Here is a 20,801-nt window from a genome sequence, read left to right as displayed (position 1 = left end):
CCAAGGTCCAAGAGTCCACAGGCTTCTGTCAAATTGAGCTTCATTTATTAATTCATCTTATTCATTAATTAATCTGAGCCCCATGACAACTTTGCACATTTACCAAATGCACTTTTTTTGTAACTTAGGTGAGATGGGCCTAGCAAAATAACTTTCTTTATTTCCAACACTAAAATCACTGGGTTGTGACATCAGCAACTGGTCCAGTCCTAGCTCCTCCCTCTCCCCCACCTTCTTTTGAGGAAAATACCTAAAAGGAAAAGAACCGACGATCTTACAGAAACACGTTTTGCACACTCTTCATCTAGCCTGGTGTGGTGGTTTGAACTGGAATGGCCCCCATTGGCTCATGTATGTGAATGCTTGGTCATCAGGTAGTGGCATTACTTGAGAGAGATTAGAAGGGAGATTAGAGATTAGGTGTGGCCTTGTTGGAATAGGTGTGGCTTTGGTAGAGGAAGTGTGTCACTTGGGGTGTGTGTGGGTGGGGGGGGGTGGCTTTGAGGTTTCAAGAGCCCAAGCCAGGCCCAGTGGCTCTCTCTTCTTCCTGCTGCCTGTGGATCTAAATATAGAACTGTCAGCTCCTTCTCCAGCACCATGTCTGCCTGCATGCTACAGTGCTCCCTGCATGATAATGGAGTAAACCTCTGAAACAATAAGCTAGACCCTCTTAAATGCTTTCCTTTATAAGAGTTGTCATGGTAATGGTATCTCTTTACAGCAACAGAACACTAAGACACCTGGGATGTTTGACATCCCAACAACTGAAAGCTCTCTTTACCCACTTAAAGTCACAAATAAATGAAAATGTTAGGAACAGAGGACTCAGCTCCTCTGTGACTCAGGATTCCATGGCCACTAAATGGACTCTGAGGAATACTGTCATGTTTCTCCTGCTTTCTGTAGGCATGAAGTTTTTACACAGGCTGTGGGTGGCTTGCAAAAGCCCTTTGGCCTTGGAGGAAGAAGCTGCTGTTGACTGTAGGTATGGCTCAGAGAGTCCTATGAATTAGCAACAGAGGAATGAAACTATTTGAAGGTTTCTGCTGCCAAGTTTCTTGTTTTGGTTATTAGAACTACCCTGTAATTAGGGGCGATGGAAAACTTGTGCCTACAGTTTGGCTTGGAATTCTCACACATTCTGTTATAAGCCAAGGCTACTACTTTTCCTCTGAGGAAAAGCAATGTTCACATGCAGAAAAAAAACTACAGGTTAATTATGAAGTTATCACATCTTTACTCACATATTTATCTCCAATATACTTACTATATGTTGAAAGAATCCCAAGCAATATTCAATTATTAAGTTTTGGATACTGACAAAATGGGAGGTAGCATGTACCTACTCAAGTTGAAGTATAAACAAATACCAGATAATATGATGTGCCACGTCCCTCCCTTTTTCTGTGGCAGATGCCCATTAATGGATTGAATCAACCCTTTCTAATGAATTCTCACCAAGCCTCCGACTCTCCCAGCGATGAAGGGAACAACTGTCAACCAACTAGAGATGTCATTTTTCATTCCTTCACTAAGATTGTAATTATGAGCATAGGATCTATTTATAAATAGTAAAATCACTTTGAGCCAGCAACAAATGCTAGAGGCCTAATTTTAAATAAGGACAGAATCCTTCTGACTTTTCCCTCTGAACCACAGTTGGTAGCAATGCTCAGATGCTGCCCACAGTGGCTCTGAGCATGCACCAGCGGCCACAGGAGGGGTGCCCAGCAGTGATTCACTCATATACAAACGCTCTAGTCGGCACTGAATAAATGGACGAGTGGAGGAGACAGTGAGACTGTTCCTCAGGGAGCATGGCCTAGGTTCTGCAGTTTGAAGGAGACACAGAGGTCAGTGGTCACCTGATTATCCATTAAAGGACTCTCAGTACTCTGAAATAGTTTAGCAAAATCTTCTATTTTCTAAATCTCCAAGTTGCAACTGATGGATCAAAGCAATCTCCTTGTTATTCAATAGTTAAACCACACTCCATGAAATATGTCTAACAGAGAGGAAGTGCTCATTGAGCATCTACTACTAGAGAATGAGGACTCAAATAAACAGCTGATGGGGAAAATGAAAAAGAAAGAATGAATAAATTAATTCCCAGGCTGAGTGCGGGAGTGCATGCCTTTGATCCCAGCACTAGAGAGGCAGAAGCAGGCAGATCTGTCTGAGATGGAGGCCAGCCTGGTCTTCATACCAGGTCAGGGCTACTTAGTAAAACTCTGTCTCGAACAAACAAACAACAAACAAAGAAAGAAACAAACTCCAAGATTATAATTATTGGTTCAGTTTCCCAGGGTGGCCTTGTTTGGGAGATCTCCAACCCTGTGCCTGTATCATGTTCTCTGTTTTATAATGGGGAGAAACAGTCATCAAACCCAGTCCCAAGTCCAGCTACCAAGCAGAGTTCTGCTTTGAAAGCCTCTGGGAAATGAGCCACAGCCCCAACATGAATATTTCATCAGGAAATGGAGCAGCAAAAGCAAAGGCAGCTGCATAGCCCCCCAAGCTAAAAGAATCCCCCCAAGCCATACACAGACTGCCCTGAGGTGGTCTGATCGCTGTGGTCAGTTCTTAGGAGCTGTTGGTCAGCTTTGTTGGTTGTCGGTCACTTTGCCTTGACTGCTGGCTGGAGACTTTTTGTTTTTCCTTTTCCTTTTTTTTTTTTTTTTTTTTTAACAGCCTCATGTAGCATAGGATGTCCTTCCGTTTGCCAAGTAGCCAAGGATAAGGGATGACCATGAACTCCTGATCCTCCAGCCTCTACCTCCCAAGTACTGGATTACAGGTGTGACCATGCTTGGTTTCTGCAGTGCTGGGAAGGATCCCCAGGGCTTCCTGCATGCCACGTAAGTGCTCTGTAGCTTGAGCTACATCCCTAGCCCCATGGGTGGAATTTTTAGACTTTTATGAACTGTTCAAATGGCTCCTTCTCCCTTTTAGTCCTGCAAAGTAGATTACAGGCAGGAGATCAAGGAGTGGCGAGGAGGCCTGTCCCCCACTTGGACTATTTCTCAAGACACTATGTAGTCAGCTGGAGTACTTCAGGGGTCATGCTCCCTCCCTCCACTCCTCCTCTGCTCCCAATTATCCAGTGACCAAGGATGTCCCTGCTTTGCCAGCCTCCAGCAGAACACTGACCCTATAACAGAACTATTCCAGAGGACATGCGTGGCACCAAGTGTGGGAAACACCCAGAAGACTAATGACTCTAGACAACACGCTATCACATCCATGTTCTATCCCAGTGCCCCAAAGTGATGCTGCTTCTGCCACTGCTCTGCCTCTGGAGCACACTTCTACCACACTCACTGGCTGCAGTGCCAAGCTGTCCCCCACCCTCCATAGAAGACCCCACTTTAGGGTCTTCTAACTAGTCCTTCAGCTCAGGTCTATGGCTTCATCAATGCACTGCAGGCCACAAGAATGAGCTGTGCCCCAAATAGCCCACCTACCTCTTGTGTCTGAGTTAAATTCACCCCCAGACTCCCTACTTTCTAAGGAAGTAAACATTCCTGCCTCTTTGCACACTGTGGCAGTTTGAAAGAAAATGGCCCTCAAAGGGAGTGGCACTATTAGGAGGTCTGGCCTTGTTGGAGTAGGTGTGGTCTTATTGGAGGAAGAGTATCATTGTGGAGGTGGGCTTTGAGGTCTCATATATGCCCAAGCAACACCCAGTGAGACAGACCACTTCCTGTTGCTGGTGGGTCAAGATGTAAGAACTCTCAGCTCCTTCTCTAGCACCATGTCTGCCTGCATACTGCCTTGCTTCCCACCCTGATGATAATGGACTAAACCTCTGAAGTGTAAGTGAGCCCTCACAATGAAATGTTTTCCTTTATAAGAGTTGCTGTGGTCATGGTATCTCTTCACAGCAGTAGAAACGCTAAGACAGATAACATGCAGACCCTCCCTGCCCTCCTGGTGATGTCCTTAGCTGCATAATTCATTCTGCTAAACTTCCAGGTGCCCTGGAACACTAAATCCCCCAGGTGCATGGAGACATTTGGGATGCCTCGGTGACATGTCCGCTGCAGACCTCCCTCTTCTAGAATGTCCACAAGACCTCACGCTCATCTTTCTTGGTACTTGTCCTCATTGTGGTTGTGTGTTCACACATCAGCTGTCTTTGTAGCCGCAGGGATACCAGGTGAGTCATGCCAATGTCTACTGAATGAGGAGTAAAACCTATCCTCTCCATTTAAATGGGCTCCATTTTACTCTGTTATGATGTGTGAGCCATTAAAACTTTTCAGAAGGCAGGATGTGAAATGAACTTTGTAAATAGTAGGTACGTGATGCCTTGGTTTTACATCGAGAGAAATCAGGTTGCTAGGCAACTGGTGAGATATCCAGCCAACTGCTTTTCTACCTCCAGCTTAACCTCCCAGCTTCTCTCTAGACAACTGCCAGGTTCTTGTGTTTTCATTTCCTATGTTTTAATTTACAAGTTACCTTCCTGTGTTTGCTAATATCATTGTGGCATTTGTTCATGAATGGAACATACTTTTTAGAAATGTAAAGCAGGGCATGGTGGTACATACTGGTAATCCCAGCACCTGGAATATGAGTCCATGTTGGGCTACACAGCTCACCTTATCTCAAAACAGCAATAGCAAAATGTTGAGTTGTTTTCCGTTTGTCTGGGGTGTGAGCCAATAAACTATTAGGTTTCACAATGGGAATCTAGAAGAAGATGGAACCTTGTAAAAAAGCCTATATTTATTGGAAATCTAAGGTAAACTATTTGGTCTATCAAAGGCTACTTTTTTTTTTTTTTTTTTTTTTTTTCCAAGACAGGATTACTCTGTGTTGTTTTGGAGCCTGTCCTGGAACTTGCTCTGTAGACCAGCAGGCTGGCCTTGAACTCATGGAGATCCACCTGCCTCTACCTCCCAGTACTGAGGTTAAAGGCGTGTTCCACCTTGGCCCCACCAAAGGCTACTTTTATATGAATCAGACAATAGGTATCTTATAGCCTTGGTTTTGTTCATAGAAGAATACAGAAGTATCAATAAATATAAATTATGAGGAATAATTTAAGAAAGAAAAAAAAGACAAAGTGTGATACAAAGCAGGTTCATGCTTTTGTGTTGTACACAAAAGGCATGTTCACACACTAGGTCATTTTATCTTGATAGTACTATGAAACAGGTACTGTCACTTCTTCTTTTCACAGAAGAGGAAACTGAAGCACTAATTCCTAAAACTAGTTAGGGCTGAGACCTGAGAAATGGTAGTGAGGCTTGAGCAGCCATGCAGGGCCTTTACTATGCCTAACTGCTGCCAATCTGCACGGATGGAGGAGGTGAGCATCACTCAGCTTCTTGCTAGTTTTTACCAAGGCTCTGGAATGCCAAGTAACAAGATCACAGTCTTTGTCCTATGGATGCTTGAAGGGCAGACTGGAAGCAAGGATAGAACCAGCATGTTTATCTATCCACCTCTTCATTCACCCATCTGAGCATCACCCATCCATCCATCCATCCATCCATCCACCTATCCATCAATTCACTCATTCATGCATCATCTATCCATCTACCTACCTGTCCACTCACTCAAACACCATTCATCTATCCATTTGCCTGTCATCCCGCCTACCTAAGTATCTTCCATCCATCTATCTATGAACCATCCATCTATGCATCCACCCATGCATCAAACACGTGAGAAACACATGTGTGAAGATACAGGTACATGATGCATCTTAGGAACTGCAGAATATTAGAGAACAGGCTTCACCTTCGGGAGCAAAGGCTCACTAGCAAATAGCCTCGATGGTGTAAACAAATGGGGGAATTGAAAACAAAAAGAGGAGAGGTATTGTAAAAGGGAAGAAAAGAGGCCTAACCATGTCAGAGGGAAATAAGGAAAGAAAAGCTGATTTAAGAGCAGTAGAATATGCTCGATGCAGAAGAAAAGAACCTCTTTTGTAATCTATTAAACTCAGTCGTAATCATGTCAAAAGGCTCTTTATCAGAGATTGGAGGCATATCTATTTAGCGAGTGGCACAACTTCAGTAAGCCCTACAATGTAAGGCTTAGAGGGACATAGTGGTCTATTACATAATGGGACTCAGCTGCCAATCACTCAGGGACCCTCAACAACAGCCTTTCAAAACATGTTTGGTTCTATTGGTCCATACCTGACACCACGGGCCACGTCTAGTGTTGGCCTAGCCTCCACTCCCACAGCTACAAGCAAGGAAATGTTGACCCTGGTGGGTGAAGGTAACATCCCACTGAATGGCAGAAAGGATCCTGGGGTGTGGTCAGTTTCTCTGTATTGTCAACATCAGTTGAAAGGATAATTGGATGAAAAAGTGCAGAACAAACAGCATTTCACACTATCCACATCATCTGAAAGCCATTCAGACTCTTTACACAGGCAAAATATGCATGGCACAGTCATGCTAAGAGTTAACAGGTCCAGGCAGGTTTATCTCTCAAGAACTCCAGCTAATGTACACATTATATACAGAAGCAATTATTTATGTGAGGGAAAAGAAGCAGCTAGAGAAATTGTAGTTAATTAACTAATTGATTTTATTTTATGCACATGAGTGCTTTGCTTTCACGTATTAATGTCCGCCACACATGTGTCTGGAACCAGCATTGGATTCCCTGGAACTAGAGTTATGGGTGGCGGTGAGTCACCATGGGGGAGCCCAGAACGGAACCAGGGTCCTCTGCAGGAGCAACAAATGCTCTTAACTGCTGAGCTTTCTCTCCAGCTCATCCAGAGACATTTAAAATCTCCTTCTGGGGCTAAGTGAAAACAAGGCCAAAGAACCATGAACGGTACTCAGCTGCATTCACGGAGGAGGTAGAGAAGGCTGCCAAGGGGATGTGTGTTGGGTTCAGTCCTCAGTCAATAAATCTAGATGCCAAGACAGGGCGAGATGAACCAAGAGGCTGCCCCTGCTCCCTCCTCCTGCCACCCAGAGCCAGTGACACCTGGCCCCACTCTAGACTAGAGTGGGGCCAAAGAAGTAGAGGCTGAGGCCACAGCTTCCACAGCTGGGGCTCCTCTCATACCTGAGACTTACGAACCTATTCTCTAATTCAAGGACTCCCCTACTACAACTTCTGCAGTCTGGGCCCTAAGCAATAACTGGCTACAATTTAGCTGGTCGTGGTTGTGTAAGCCTTTAACCCCGGAACTTTGAAGGAAGAGGCAGGTGGATCTCTGTGAATTCAGGGCCAGCCTGGTGTACAAAGTGAAGAGTTCCAGGGCAGCCAGGGCTACACAAGAGAGACACTGTTTCAAAACCACAAAACAAATACATAATAAGATGTATGAATGTTTAATTCACTGTGTCTGTGATCTGTGTGTGGGACCCCGTGTGTGAGTCAGAGGATAACTTGTAGGAGTCAGCTCTGTCCTTCTACCTTTGGGGTTCCAGGGCTCAAACTCAAGTCACTAGACTTGGGAGCAAGCACCTCTACCCACTGAGCCATCGTGCAAGCCTGCTTTTAGTTTTTCTTAAAACAAAATAAAACAATTATCTAGGTTTGGCTCCTAGCACGAGGTGGGAGTTTTGGGGAGGGATCACAGGGTCATCTAGAACTCTTTCAAGCTTTTAAAACTAACATTGCTAATTTGCAAACCCCTCCCCCCAACATTTTAGGAGTGTCCTTAATAAGAGAGGCCTAGTAAGCCCTTGAAAATAAATGCTCTCTCTCTGTCATCATTACGTGTATATATGGTGTGTGTGTGTGTGTGTGTGTGTGTGTGTGTGTGTGTGTGTGTACATGTGTGTGCATTTTGTGGAATCAGTTCTCTTCATCTTCCTGGTGCTTGAACCCAGATTGTTTGGCAAGGGGATTTACCAGCTGAGCCATCTTGCTGGCCCCTTACTCTCTCTTTAATCGCTCTAACCCAGTCCTGCTCTGTGATTAAAAGGAGCCAGAATGGGCACTGCCCACCGGAGCACATTCTAAGCACCAAGTTTCACCCTAGAGCCTGTATATTACCCTTAATACTTGGCACGAAGCTGGCACTCAGTGAAGATCTGTGGGCTGAATAAATAACTTGAAGGCGAGTCTGGAAGCAGGCTGCTGACTCTCCTGTCCCCAGAGCATCATTTCTATTGCTAGGAGAGTAGCTCTCCACAGAGCACTCTGGACACTTTTTCACTTGAAGACAGGGGCCAAAAGATGGTGCCTGGGAGGCGCTCAAGCTATCCCTCCTCATCTCCAAGTGTCTGTGAGATCTGTGAGGGAGAGATAAGAGCCACCAAGCAAACTTAGCTGTGAGTGTAAAATGAAGTTCAAAGACACACTGAGTTACAGCAGATTAGAAACAGACAGAGGGCTGGGCAGGAGTTGAAGTGCTCAGAACTCACACATAAGAGACCCCCCCCCCCCTCTAAACCTACTTTTTAGATGGGGAACCCACTTCTAAACTCACACAGGTGACATAAAACCTGGAGGTGGTTTGAAGCTGTGGCTTCGTGGCAGGGTGCTTGCCTAGCATGCTCAGTGTCTCATGTTAGGGCTTGAACTAGCAGGCTTCCGCTGTCAAGAGCGTCTGTGGCTTGATTGTTCCCACCAAAACTCATATTGAAATTTCATCTTCATTGTGAGGTATCAAGAAGTAGGACCTTTAGGAGGTGTTGGGTCATGAATGGGTTACTGGTTTATATTCCAAGAGTGGCTTTGTTAAAAACCACTGTGCGTCTTGCATGAGTCCCTCTCCCCATGTGAGGTCTAGCATTGCCTCAGGACCCTGTAGTGAGTCCCCACCAGCAAGGAAGGTGGAACAGCCTAATCTTGAACTTCCCAGAGGTCAGACACGCGAGTGACAATGTTTCCTCTTTTCCTTATAGAGCATCCGATCTCAGTTATTTTGTAATAGTAATAGAGAATGCAAGAACACGGGGAGGAAGCTTAAACAGATGAACCCATGGCCTCATGTATTAGTGTCAAAAGCTGCCCGCTACCTGATGCCCCAGACTTGAGAGCCCTCTTAGACATCTGTCCTGCTTCGGTAGTATTGTTTGTTTTTGGTCAACTTGACCAAAGCTCAAGTTATCTGGGAAGAGGAACCTCTACTGGGAAAGGCTTCCATTCAGATTGCCTGTAGGCAAAGTCTTAGCAAGCCAGCACTACCAGGCCAGTAAGAAGTCTTCATGGTTTCTGCTTCAGTTCTTGCCTCCAGGTTCCTGGCCTACTTGCATTCCTGCCTTGACATCCCTCAGGGATGGACTGTTACCAGGAAGTGGAAGATGAAATAAACCCTTTTTCCCCTAAGTCTCTTTTGTTTGGTCATGGTGTTTTTCATAGCAACAGAAACCATTACTACGACAAGACCCTCTTCTCAGCCATTCCCACCCACAGCATATGAGCAAAGACCCCTCTCCGTGGTTGAGCATTGCCAAGAGCTTCTCATCATCAGCTCTTCTACACCCGTGTACCTGTGGGTTGAATCAGTTCTTCTTCTTCCTTTTTTTTTTTTTTTTTTAACCCAACCCGAATTCAGGTTACCAGGCTTGCACACCTCTACTGGCCGAGTCACCTTAGAGGTCCATAGCTGAAGCTTTGGCTTATATTGCTATCTGGTTTTTGTTTTTGGTATCAACTAGTTCTCCAGTTTTCTGAAAACACTGACTAGGGGTCCAACAATTCAATCCTGACACTGCCTACCTTGACTTGGTGCCATTTCTCACAAGTGACAGGTCTCTGTCACACAAAACTGCCCATGCTGGCACCCAGTCCAGAGGCTTGGGCCACCTGCTTCTAACAGACCAGTTCCAAACTGGAGGTTCCCGTGACCTCATCCTCACATTGGATAACTATTCAGAGGAAATCATGGAACTTCAAAGGTTATTATTACTGGTTTATTATGAAGGGTACACTTTGGAACAGCCAAATGGTGGGAATGTCCAGGGCAAGGCACAGGGCACGGGACAAACGGAGACCTCTGCCCTTTCAGGCACCCCACCCTCCAGAACTTCCACTTGCTCAGCAACCCCAGAGCTCATCAAATTCATTAAGAAGGAGCCTGTCAGAGCTTAATCTCCAGCCCCACCTCTCTGCAGGTGAGTGGATGAGGTTAGAAATTCCAACTCTCTAACCCTCTAATCTAAGCTTTAGCTACTTCTCAGCACTGGGCTCCACCCTGTGGCTATCTAGAGTTCCATTTCAAAGCAACTCCATTAGCTTAAACTATTAGCCTCAGCCATTATCAAAGGGGCTCCTTAGGAATAACAAAAGACACTTCCTGCCACTTTGGAAACGCCTTCTGTTTAAACAGCACGGGACCACAGACACCCACGGAAAGCTGCTTCTCCATGACAAAGGAGCTTATCTCAGAGGTCTGTGAGCCTCTGTCTCAAGAGTCTTATCTCAGTTTCACTTTGGTCCAGGCCTCCGCTCCGGTGCCTCTCACAGAACAGAAGCACCTCACAGCATCAAACCGTTCCTCAAGACTTCCTATGTTTAGAGATGAGCCCCTGGGAGGTGCTGGTTCCATCCTCTCCTGCAACTGTTGGCTGGAGAGGAAGTGGCAGTCACTTTCCCAAGCTGACATCTCAGAAGTCAGGGAAGACAGCCACAGCTGCATTTCCAGTGAGAGTCTTGGTGATTTGAGCTTGCAATTGACAAACTGTTACATAAGCTTTCAAGGACACAGACACAGGCCAAACAGACAGACACATAAGCATTTTTGATTATCAAATACACCAAATAAAGGATTTTTGTTCTAAGAGGTACAGCGTTGAACAACATAGCATCATCATCAAATTTATGTCTAAAATCAACCATAGATCAATAGTCAGAGTGCTTCAAAACAAAGAAAATCCAATGGGAAAGAAAGGAAAAAAATCTGGAAACACACCATCAGAGAAGAGGAAACCCAGAAGATTCACAATCTTATCAAAAAACTACCTAATTATTAGAAAAACACAAGCTACTGACAAGCTGGACAGAGGTAAGAATAGGCAAAGATGGGGCCGGAGGAGATGGCTCAGTGGTTAAGAGCACTTGCTACTCTTGCAGAGGACAGGAATTTGGTACCCAGCACTCTCATCAGGGGGCTAACAACTTCCAGTAACTCCATCTCTGCAGAGGATCTGGTGCCCACTCTGGCCTCCATAGGCACGGACACACGTGACTGCACACACATACATATGAAAATAAAAATACCTCTTTAAAGAAGAAGAAAGAAAGATACAGAGATTAATCCCCTGCTCAGATGTTGGCCGAGGAGCAAAGTAGTAGGCATGAAGCCTTCAGGAAGTTGACTGGCAATCTTTTGTCAAAGGAAGAACCAAGCACACATTGTGACCAGCAACTTTGCACTTGAGTATGGAAATCCTCACAGTGGAACCTGCAGAAGACATCTGGAACAACTGAATTTGTGAGGCAGGGGATTGGTTAGAGACCATTTCCAAATCTACCAGAGACTGAGGTAAAGAGGTCACCATGCACCGTGATACACAGGGGCCCTGCACATACAGAGTGAGGTGGGAAAATCATAAAAACAAGGTTAGTGTGGTGGTTTGAATAAGAATGGCACCCATAGGCTCTTATGTTTTAACACTTGGTCCCCAGGTGGTGGAACTGTTTGGGAAGGATTAGGAGGTGTGGCCTTGTTGGAGGAGGTGTGTCGCTGGTGAAGGGATTTGAAGCTTCAAAAAACACATATCATTCTCAGTGTGCCCCTCTCTGTCTGCCTCCTACTTTTGGACCAAGATGTGAGTTCTCAGTTGTTCCTGATGCCATGCCTTTCTTTGCTCTGCCGTGGTGGGTTCTAACCCTCTGAAACTGTAAGCCCAATTAAAGGCTTTGTTTAATAAGTTGCCTTGGTTATGGTGTTTCATCACGACAATAGAAAAGTAACTAAGGCAGGAAGACCACAGAAGCAGCATTTGGGAGGTGGAGGCAGGGGGATCAGAGCTTCAGAGACATCCTCTACCACACAGCAAGTTGGAGGCCAGTTTAGGCTATGTGAGACCTTAACAAGAAAACTATCCTAAAAGAAACAGTCTAGACAATAGTGCTGATAAAAGGTGATGGAGGGAGGCTGTCAGATCCCCCATAAACTGACAGATGTCATGTTCTCTTGTTCTCCAAACCGAAGGTATAGGGAACTAAGCTTTAGTGGACACTCATTGTGCAAGGGGTTAGCAGTTTCTCATTGTACCATGTGCTGCTCACAGGCTGGAGGTTAGCACCCCTCTTTCCCAGTTAAGGAACATGAGGCTCAGAAATAACCAGGCCAAAAGGAAGAAAAGAAGAAAATCCCCAAGCAACGGAACCTCCTTGTAATCTTTTCCTGCCTTCCTTTCTCCTAGTTTCTAAAGAAAAAAGAAATTCAGTGCTGTGCTTTCCTGACCTCTGAGCTGTTTTATGCAATAGTTTGGTATGTCTTCCTTCTCATACCTCAGGGGACACTAGTCCTTCTACTAACAAAGACAGAGCTACACACCACCTGGCTGCTTCTGTCATCCTCTCCCAGTTTCCGCCTAGGAGCAGGGCCCGAGGGGATCTTCAAGCTCATTCTGGTCTTCTGTAGCCATCAGAGAAGCTCTTCTCTTGGGAGTGTGGCAGGTCTAGAGAGTTATAAACCCTCTCCAAGGCTCCTACTCTAATTTTGGAGGTTAAACTGGGTTCCTTTTACAAGGAACTGGAGACACCCTTCTACAGCTGTTCACTCAGATCTGGGTCTCCAAGCATCTCAGAATCAAGACATAGCAGGTGGCTGAGACAGGGGAAATTTATAACAGAAGAGCAATACACTCCCAAAGCTTGGTATAATATAAGCAAAATAACAGCGCAAACCGTCTGTAAGATAGGAAGACTGCAGAGCCCCACCACATGCTGCATGCTACGAAAGCCAGGGTTCAAGCAGGTAGGTCAAATCGTGTATTGAACCCACTCACAGCTCACCCCACAGATAAATTCTGATGGCAGCCCCGGAAAGCTGTGGACTCTGTCATTCATTCCCTTTCCTCCCATTCTTGACACCGGTCAGTGTAGCTTGGTCTTCCTTAGCCCCCCCCCCTCCAAGTATTTTGAGGGACATTTGTAAAAAAGCAATTCTATCCCCCTCCACCCCCACACACAAGTATTGTAAACATTCAAGGATGATGAGCTCCAACTTGTAGTACACTGGTGTGGCCTCATCTAGCTTCACAGTGAGCTGTTTCTGTCTTAAAGAGAGGCCTATTTTCACTAAGGAATATTTACACAACGCTGCAAAGTTGTGGTTTATACATGAAATCAAAACAAATTCATACAATGTTTATCCTCCCCTTCTGGGGGAAGTGGAGACGTGAGCTAGTTAACAATCCAATTATGTAAATGTTTGCACTGCCATACTGCTTATAAAACCTTAAGGAGGCCTAACTGTGGAAAAAGAGGCCGGAGAGACCCAGGGCCCACCTGCTGCTGCTCTCCGCCTTTCTCCATCAACTCTGGAGGTTTAGGGGCCTTTAGAACCCCCCTTGTTTTAGAACCTGTAAGCCAGCATTCAACTGGGAGGGGACGCTCCCTTCTCTGACCTCTGAGCTGTTCTTGTACACAGCTGGGAGCCTGCACCTTCCTTTCCCTTCCCTACCCTCCGGTTTCAGAGTTCTGGGAATCCGCCCTGTTATTTCTCTTGCAAATCTCTTATATTTTTGTTCTTGTTCTTCTCAATTTTTCCCCTTCAATCTGTAGAATCTTTTACTTTAGACATGTACACTAGGTTGCACGTGAGTGGTGGGCCGATTGATTTTTACATCTCAGTTATGTTTATTTGATTAATTCTTTGCCGCTTCTCAACAAGCAATGCTCATTTCCAACGGAGTATTGAGAAGTGAGGACTAAACTTTCACATTTTAAGATCTTTCTCTCTCCTTTCCTCCTTCCTTTTGAGACAGAGCTCATGTTCTCTATCTATGCTGGCCTCTCTGTGTAGCCAAGGATGACCTTGAACTTCTGATCCCCTGGCCTCCACTAGGCTTGCCCCACATACCTAGTTTGTGCAATGCTACGGATCAATCCAGGGCCTATGAAATTCTAAGCAAGCACTCTAAAAATCTAGCTGCACCCCCAGCTCCCTAATCCCTCAAGTTGGGCCCCTCTAGAATCATTACCGTCAAGCAGGTTTTATTGAACCCTTGAAATCCCAGCTTCTCTGTATTTGTGTTCTCTCTGATATTTCTTTTTCCTCGAACTCGTGTGGCAGTGACTGGGAGTAGCAAGAACTAACAATTATGGAGATTATATTATGTGCACACAAGGCTTCGAGGTAAATATTCTTCTTTCCATTTTATAGACGATTCGGCCACTGAGACCTAATAAATAACTTGCATAAAAGTAGCGGCGGCACTAGAAATCTACTTAAGGAAGTGGGTTTGTTGTGCTCAGACTTGACGGCCTTTTGGGTGTGGTGTACACCTGCCCCCCCACCCCCTTGGGGGCTGGTGACCTGAATACATTTTTTGACCCTATTTCCCATGCAGTAAAGTAGGAGTTAGACGTTCTTTGAATGAATGAGCTGATAGGAGATGTGGAGGAGACAGAACGGTTTCTAGCCCTCGATAACGTCTACTGCTCGTACACCTCGCTAAATCATCCCGTGAGCAGGATCCCTCTTTTAACGCCTAGTTCACTGTGGGTCTCCAATAACATCAGTTTAAGACTACCATCCAAGGGATGCCCGTCTGCATCGACGAGGCACACTGGCTTGAGTTCCATTTGTTCATCTCTGAGTGCTTTCTGTGTCCGGCAACTAGGGGGTTCTCTAGCCCCTCCCTCTGAGTCTGGGACTCCTACCCCAGGAACCCTCTTCTTACCATGGCATCGTAGCGCAGGGTGTTCATGAAGTGTGCCACTTCGAGACCTTTGTAAACGGTGAACCAGATGGTGCCCTGGTACTGGTCGCCAGCATCCAGCAGCAGCACGTTGGGTTCCTCCCTGCGGATCTGCTGCACCTTGGTGTAGAGCCGCGCCACGCCGCCCACGCACTGGCTGGCGTTGAGGCACTTGGTGGAGTCCTCGCTGGTCTGCTCCAGCCGGCTGTGCACGTCGTTGGTGTGCAGGATCGTGAGCTCCCAGGCTCTGGTTGCCGGCCACAGCGACAGCAGCGCGCTCAGCGAGAGGAGCAGCCACTTGGGCGCAGGAGAGGCCGCAGGACCCATGGCTGGCTAGAGCGCGTTGAGTGGGTGGACTGGCCTGGAGCCGGCGAGCTCCGGCCACCAAGGCCTCCAGTAAGTTGCGGGACGGAATAGGGAGGGGCGGGGCCGGACGCGCCTCCTCCAGCCCCAGGCCCTCCCGCTGGCACTCAGGGAGTCACCCGATCCGACCCTGGCACCCCAGACACCAGGGAGCTGCTGGCCTGGCACACACAGCCCGTAGGAACAGAGAGGAGGTTGTTCGTGCGGTGAGCGGGCACCTCGGGGAGCCTGGGTGTCGCAGTCCCCGGAGGCGGTAGCAGTTGTAGGGGCCTCTTAGCTGATCCTCACCTCTTGAGGGCACCAATATCTCTAGAATAGTGTACAGCATGTGTTGCACTGTATCTCCTTGCCAGAAAAGAAGAGAGATGGGGTGGGAGAGAGAGGAGTCCAGAGCTCACCCGGGAGGAGCGCTCCGCAGTTGCCTCGTTGTTGCCTCGGAGGGACCAGGACACAGCAAGGGCCCAGACGCTCCGTAGGTTTGAGGAGGCAACCGCTCCACGTTGCTCAGATCAGGAATCTCAGAAGTCAAGCAATCTTTCGGATGCAGCTTTTCATTTATCCACAGTGAAAACCTCAGCGATTAAAACCCAGGCGGCGCGTGGCGGGCTCTGAAAGCTAACGCGGATTCTAGTGTTTAAAACCCTGGGAGCTGCGCGGGGCGCTGCTGCCCCGTGCTTTTCCAGCCTTCTTCCCTCTCTGTCCTAATTTTTGAGATTCTGAGTATGTGGTGTGCGCGCGCGTGGGTGTGTGTGCCAGTGCAAAGCTTTTTTTTTTGCAGTAATAGTGGGAATCCATATTTGTTATTAACAAATAGTCATCATCAAATGTAAATCGCTGCACGATTTCCCCGCCTAACGGATTAACTCCTGCGTTTGAATGAAGTATAACCAATAATAAGCCAGCGGCTTTGGGAAAGGAAAGAGAATTAATTAGTTTGGTTCCCGTGTGTTCCGCACATTACATAGACGATATCTAGCCTGGTGGTGGTGGTACATGCTGGGATTAACCAGCAGAGCCAGGTGGATCTCTGTTGAGTTTGAGGCCAGCCTGGGCTACAAAGTGAGTTCCAGGAAAGGCGCAAAGCTACACAGAGAAACCCTGTCTCGTACTTTCACATTGGGACATGCCTGTGATCCTAGCACTCAGGAGGTCAAGTCAGGAGAGCTGAGAGTACATGAACAGCCTGAGCTGCATAGCAAGACCCTACCTCACCCACAACTCCGTTGTTTTTCAGTTGCAGTAAATATACATCGTATAAATAAATACACGTGACATGGATTATCACTTACTATCCTAAGCATACACTTTAGTGGCATTAAGGAAATTTAACACCATTCATTTCCCAGAACTTTTTCATCTTCCCAAGATGGTATTCTAAAGTCATTACACAGTGACTCCCACCCCACAAGGTGGCTAACACCTGTAATAACAGTATTTGGGAAGTCTGGGCCGTATAGGGAGTTCTCGGGCTGTGTTAGTGAAGCCCTGTCTCAAAAATAAAATAATAAAATAAAATAAGAGTAAAGTAAAATAAAATAAAATAAAACAAAATAAAATAAAATAGAAATGACTCTCCGTTTCATTCTTCCCAGCACCTCCCTCCTCCCTGGACAACCAGCATTCTATTACCGGTTTGTTTGGATTTGATCATTCTAAGCGCCTTATATGGTGTCCTTTGTCCTTTTTCTTTTTCTGACTGGTTTGTTTCACTTGATCTAATGCCTTCAAGACGCAGCATGTCAGCCTTTCCTCCCTTTCAGAAGCCAAGTAACATTTCACTCTAGGTGTGTATTTGAACACTCACGTTCATAGCAGCTTATTCATAAGAGATGAAAGGAGAAACAGACACGGGTCCATGGCTGATGAAATGGCTTTGAGGCCAGGCAACTAGAAAAAGGCTAAGTTATGTTGCCCATCCTCATATGCAACCAACAGATTCTGCACGTCTTCACCAACAAACACCCTTTCCGTTTTCTTTTGTTTGTTTTGAATGATAGTTACCTTAAGACATGTGTAGTATCTTGTTGTAGTTTCTATTTTGCGTTTCCCTGTTGGTTGGGAATGTTGCTGCTGAGGATATCACTCTGTATAAATAAAATGCTGATTGGCCAGTAGCCAGGCAGGAAGTAAAGGCGGGACAAGCAGAGAAGAGGATTGTGGGAGGTAGAAGGCTGAGGAGGGGAGAGACTGCCAGCCACTGCCATGAGAAGCAACATGTAAAGACACTGGTAAGCCAGGAGCCATGTTGCAAACTATAGATAAGTAGAAATGGGCTAAATATAAGAGTAAGAGCTAGACAATGGTAGGCCTGAACTAATGGCCAAGCAGTTTAAATAATATAAGCGTCTGTATGATTATTTTATACGTGGGTTGTGGGACCGCGGGGGCTTGGTGGAACCTGGAGAGAAGCTCTCCAACTACATGTTGCGTACCTTTTTATGAGCTTTTGGCCATTTGTGTCCTTTCTTGTAGACATTTCCTTAAAAATATTTATCAGCCAGACAATGGTGGCACACACCTTTAATCCTAGCACTTGGGAGGCAAAGGCAGGCAGATCTCTATGAGTTCAAGGTCAGCCTGATCTGCAGAGCGAGTTCCAGGACAGCCAGGGCTACACAGAGAAACCCTGTCTTGAAAAAAATTATTTTTAATTACACTTATTTATTCAGTGTGTGTGTGTGTGTGTGTGTGTGTGTGTGTGTGTGTGTGTGTGTCACATATAGAGGTGAGAAGGCAATTTTCAGGGTAGATTCACCCTCTTCACAATGTAAATCTTGGTGATCAAACTCAGGTCATGAGGCTTGCAAGTGTCTTTCTTTGCCCACAAAACTGTTTTGATGGCCTTATTCTGTTCATGTCCTTTGTGTCTGTTTTAGTTGAACTGTAAGGCTTTTTCTCTTCTTCTTTGACAAGGTTTCTTGTAGTTCAAGATGATCTCCAGCTCATGATATAGCCAAGTTCATGACCTTGAACTCTAGTCCTCTTCATCCATCTTTCTAGTGCTAGAATTAAAAGCATGTGTCACCATGCAGTTTACACAGTGCTGGGGACTGAACCCAGGACGTCCTGTATACCAGGCAATTACCATACTGTAGATGTAACTATCTTATTAAATAAGAAACACAGAGGCAAACAGAGTTAACAGCCAAGAGGTCACAGCAATAGCTGAGAGCTGAAAACCTTACCCTTCACTGCTGCTGCTGTCTTTCCTCTCCGCAAGAGGCCTACTTTCTGTGTGTTTTTCCTTTTTATAGACTTTCTGTTCTGCCTTCTCATTGGTTGTAAACCCAACCACATGACCTCCTGAACACTGCCTGTCTGTACAGACCTCCAGGTCTTCTATGGTTGGTATGGAGATTAAAGGCCTGTGTCTCCATGCTGGCTGTATCCTTGAACACACAGGGATCCTGCCTAGCTCTGCCTCCCAAGTGCTGGAATTAAAGGTGTGCACCACTACCGCCCAGCTTCTGCAACGGCTTGCTCTGACCCCAAGGCAACTTTATTAACATACAAATAAAATCACATTTCAGTACAAATAAAATATCACCATACCCTACCAACTGAGCTAAGCTGTAAGCACTGCAGGAATGCAGTGTGTGCAGATACATAATTTGAAGATATTATTGCCAATTCAGTTGTTGTATCATTCTGCAGGAAAGGGGAGCATCAGCATGTCCCTGAAACATCATCCTTTCATTCCCAAGACTCCTACCAAATCAAGGAAACAATGAAATAAGACTTAGAGAGACTAGGACATTTCAATAAGGACTGTCTGGAGGACCACTGGCTCCCTTTCATGAGCACTGCGATTGGGGCAAACTAGTGTTATCTAGAAGGGAACATTCTTCCTGCAGGTGCACTAAGTCAGCTATACTGAGCTAGTGTACATGGAATGTATACCCAGCATGCTGAGCCAGTGATGTCACTGAATGAGTCGTCCAGCTTATAAAACACTTGTCCCTGTAGAAAGCTGGGTGGATCAAAGAGCTATGAAGATAAGGCTGGCTCACTGTCGGCAGCCTGTGAGAGTGTGCCCTAGGCCAGCTGTCCACCATAGGAACTTTGCAGCCCATAGAGCCTGCTGGAACTCTGAGGGTAGTTTTCTATCTTGCCCCTTGTCACAGGATGCTGCCTACCTGCTTTGTTCAGCCACAACAATTCATATAAAGTTTCAATAATCTTTACATCTCACATATGGCTTCCAGGCATTTTCTTCCTTCTCCACAACCTATCCTGACACTGCTTGGCACAGGTACACTGTAGATGATACAAATAAGTTGCTTTTCCATTGTTGAAACAGAACAGTGTTGATGTACAAATGCATGCATGCATGCATGCATCTATCTATCTATCTATCTATCTATCTATATTTGTTAGTGCTGGTGATTAAACTCAGGACCTTGTATATTCTCAACATGTGCTCTACCACTGAGCTGCATTTCAGCTCCAACAGTTTCAGTTTAGAAGTCTGATTTATCACCCCCACCCCCATTCCTGCATGTACTTTTGGTGTCATATCCAAGAAAGTATTGCCAAGGGGCTGGAGGGATGGTTCAACAGTGAAGAGTACTTGCTGATTTTCCACCTGACCTGGGATCCTAGTGCCCACCTTGGGTTACTCACAACCACCTGTAGCTCCATTTCCAGGGGATCTGATGATTTATTCTGGCCTCTTTAGTCACCTGCACACATGTGTTGTAAATACATACCTTCAGACACATGTACAAATACATGAATTAATTAAACAAATAAATCTTTAAAAAAATTGCCAAAAATGATGCCAGGAGACTATTCTCTTACGTTTTCTCCTAAATGTCCTATTGTTTTGCATTTTACATTTAAATATGAAACCCAAAATTAAGCTAGTTTTTAACATGAAACAAGGCAGAAATTCATGGTTTATTGTTTTGCATATAGATATCTAATTTTCCAGTTTCTATTTGTTGGAATGACATCCTTGGCAACCCTACTTTAAGGCATGGTATTTGAGGCACAGAGAACATCAGTGCTTGTGCCCAAAAGACACTGCAGATTAGGAACAGTAAAGTCTGGGCACAACAAAACACCCAGTTCTGTAACGGCCCCTGGGGTGTAGCCCTTGCTAGGTTTTGTACCCCTCCTTTCAGACTTTCTAGAAGCTGACTTCTGTCATTTGGTTTGCTTTGTTTGTTTTACTGTTTTTTAAAAGAGGAAAAAAAAACAAACAAAACCTTCCACATTTAACAAAAGAGTTGCTTTCCATCCTCCCTGCAGTCGTGTGTGTGTGTGTGTGTGTGTGTGTGTGTGTGTGTGTGTGTGTGTGTATGTGTGTTGATGTCATGTCTGGCTCTTATGTGGGTACTGAGGATGAACTCAGGACCTCGTGTCTGAGCAGCAAGAACATCACTGGTTGAACCTTCTCCCCAGCCCTCAGCTCGTAGAATGTGAATGCAACGCTCTACTTCTAACTTCTATTTGGATTCATAGTCATTCCTCTAGCTTCCTTGTTCTGTTCCAGGATGCAATCCAAGATTGAATTCAGTTTGCTCATGTCCTAGTCTCCTCTAACCTGTGATGCTTTCTCAGCTTTCTTTGTTTTTTTTGTTATTTTAGCATTAAACAGTTCTTAAAAATTACATTTAGTTA

At 45.6% G+C, this 20,801-nt stretch overlaps 1 protein-coding gene across 1 annotated transcript in view; it reads right to left on the bottom strand.

The window, feature by feature from the left end:
- Nt5e (5'-nucleotidase ecto) overlaps positions 1-15,833 on the bottom strand; it is a 44,519-nt gene extending 28,686 nt beyond the window's left edge. The window contains exon 1 of the mRNA XM_036192921.1: positions 14,796-15,833. Coding sequence (XP_036048814.1) covers positions 14,796-15,140 — 345 coding nt within the window. The 5' untranslated portion in view covers positions 15,141-15,833. The remainder of the gene's footprint in view (positions 1-14,795) is intronic.
- Between the last annotated feature and the right edge of the window lie 4,968 nt (positions 15,834-20,801).

This window comes from Onychomys torridus, chromosome 7, assembly GCF_903995425.1.
Source record: "Onychomys torridus chromosome 7, mOncTor1.1, whole genome shotgun sequence".
Taxonomy (NCBI): domain Eukaryota; kingdom Metazoa; phylum Chordata; class Mammalia; order Rodentia; family Cricetidae; genus Onychomys; species Onychomys torridus.
This window is presented reverse-complemented; position numbering and strand designations above follow the sequence as displayed.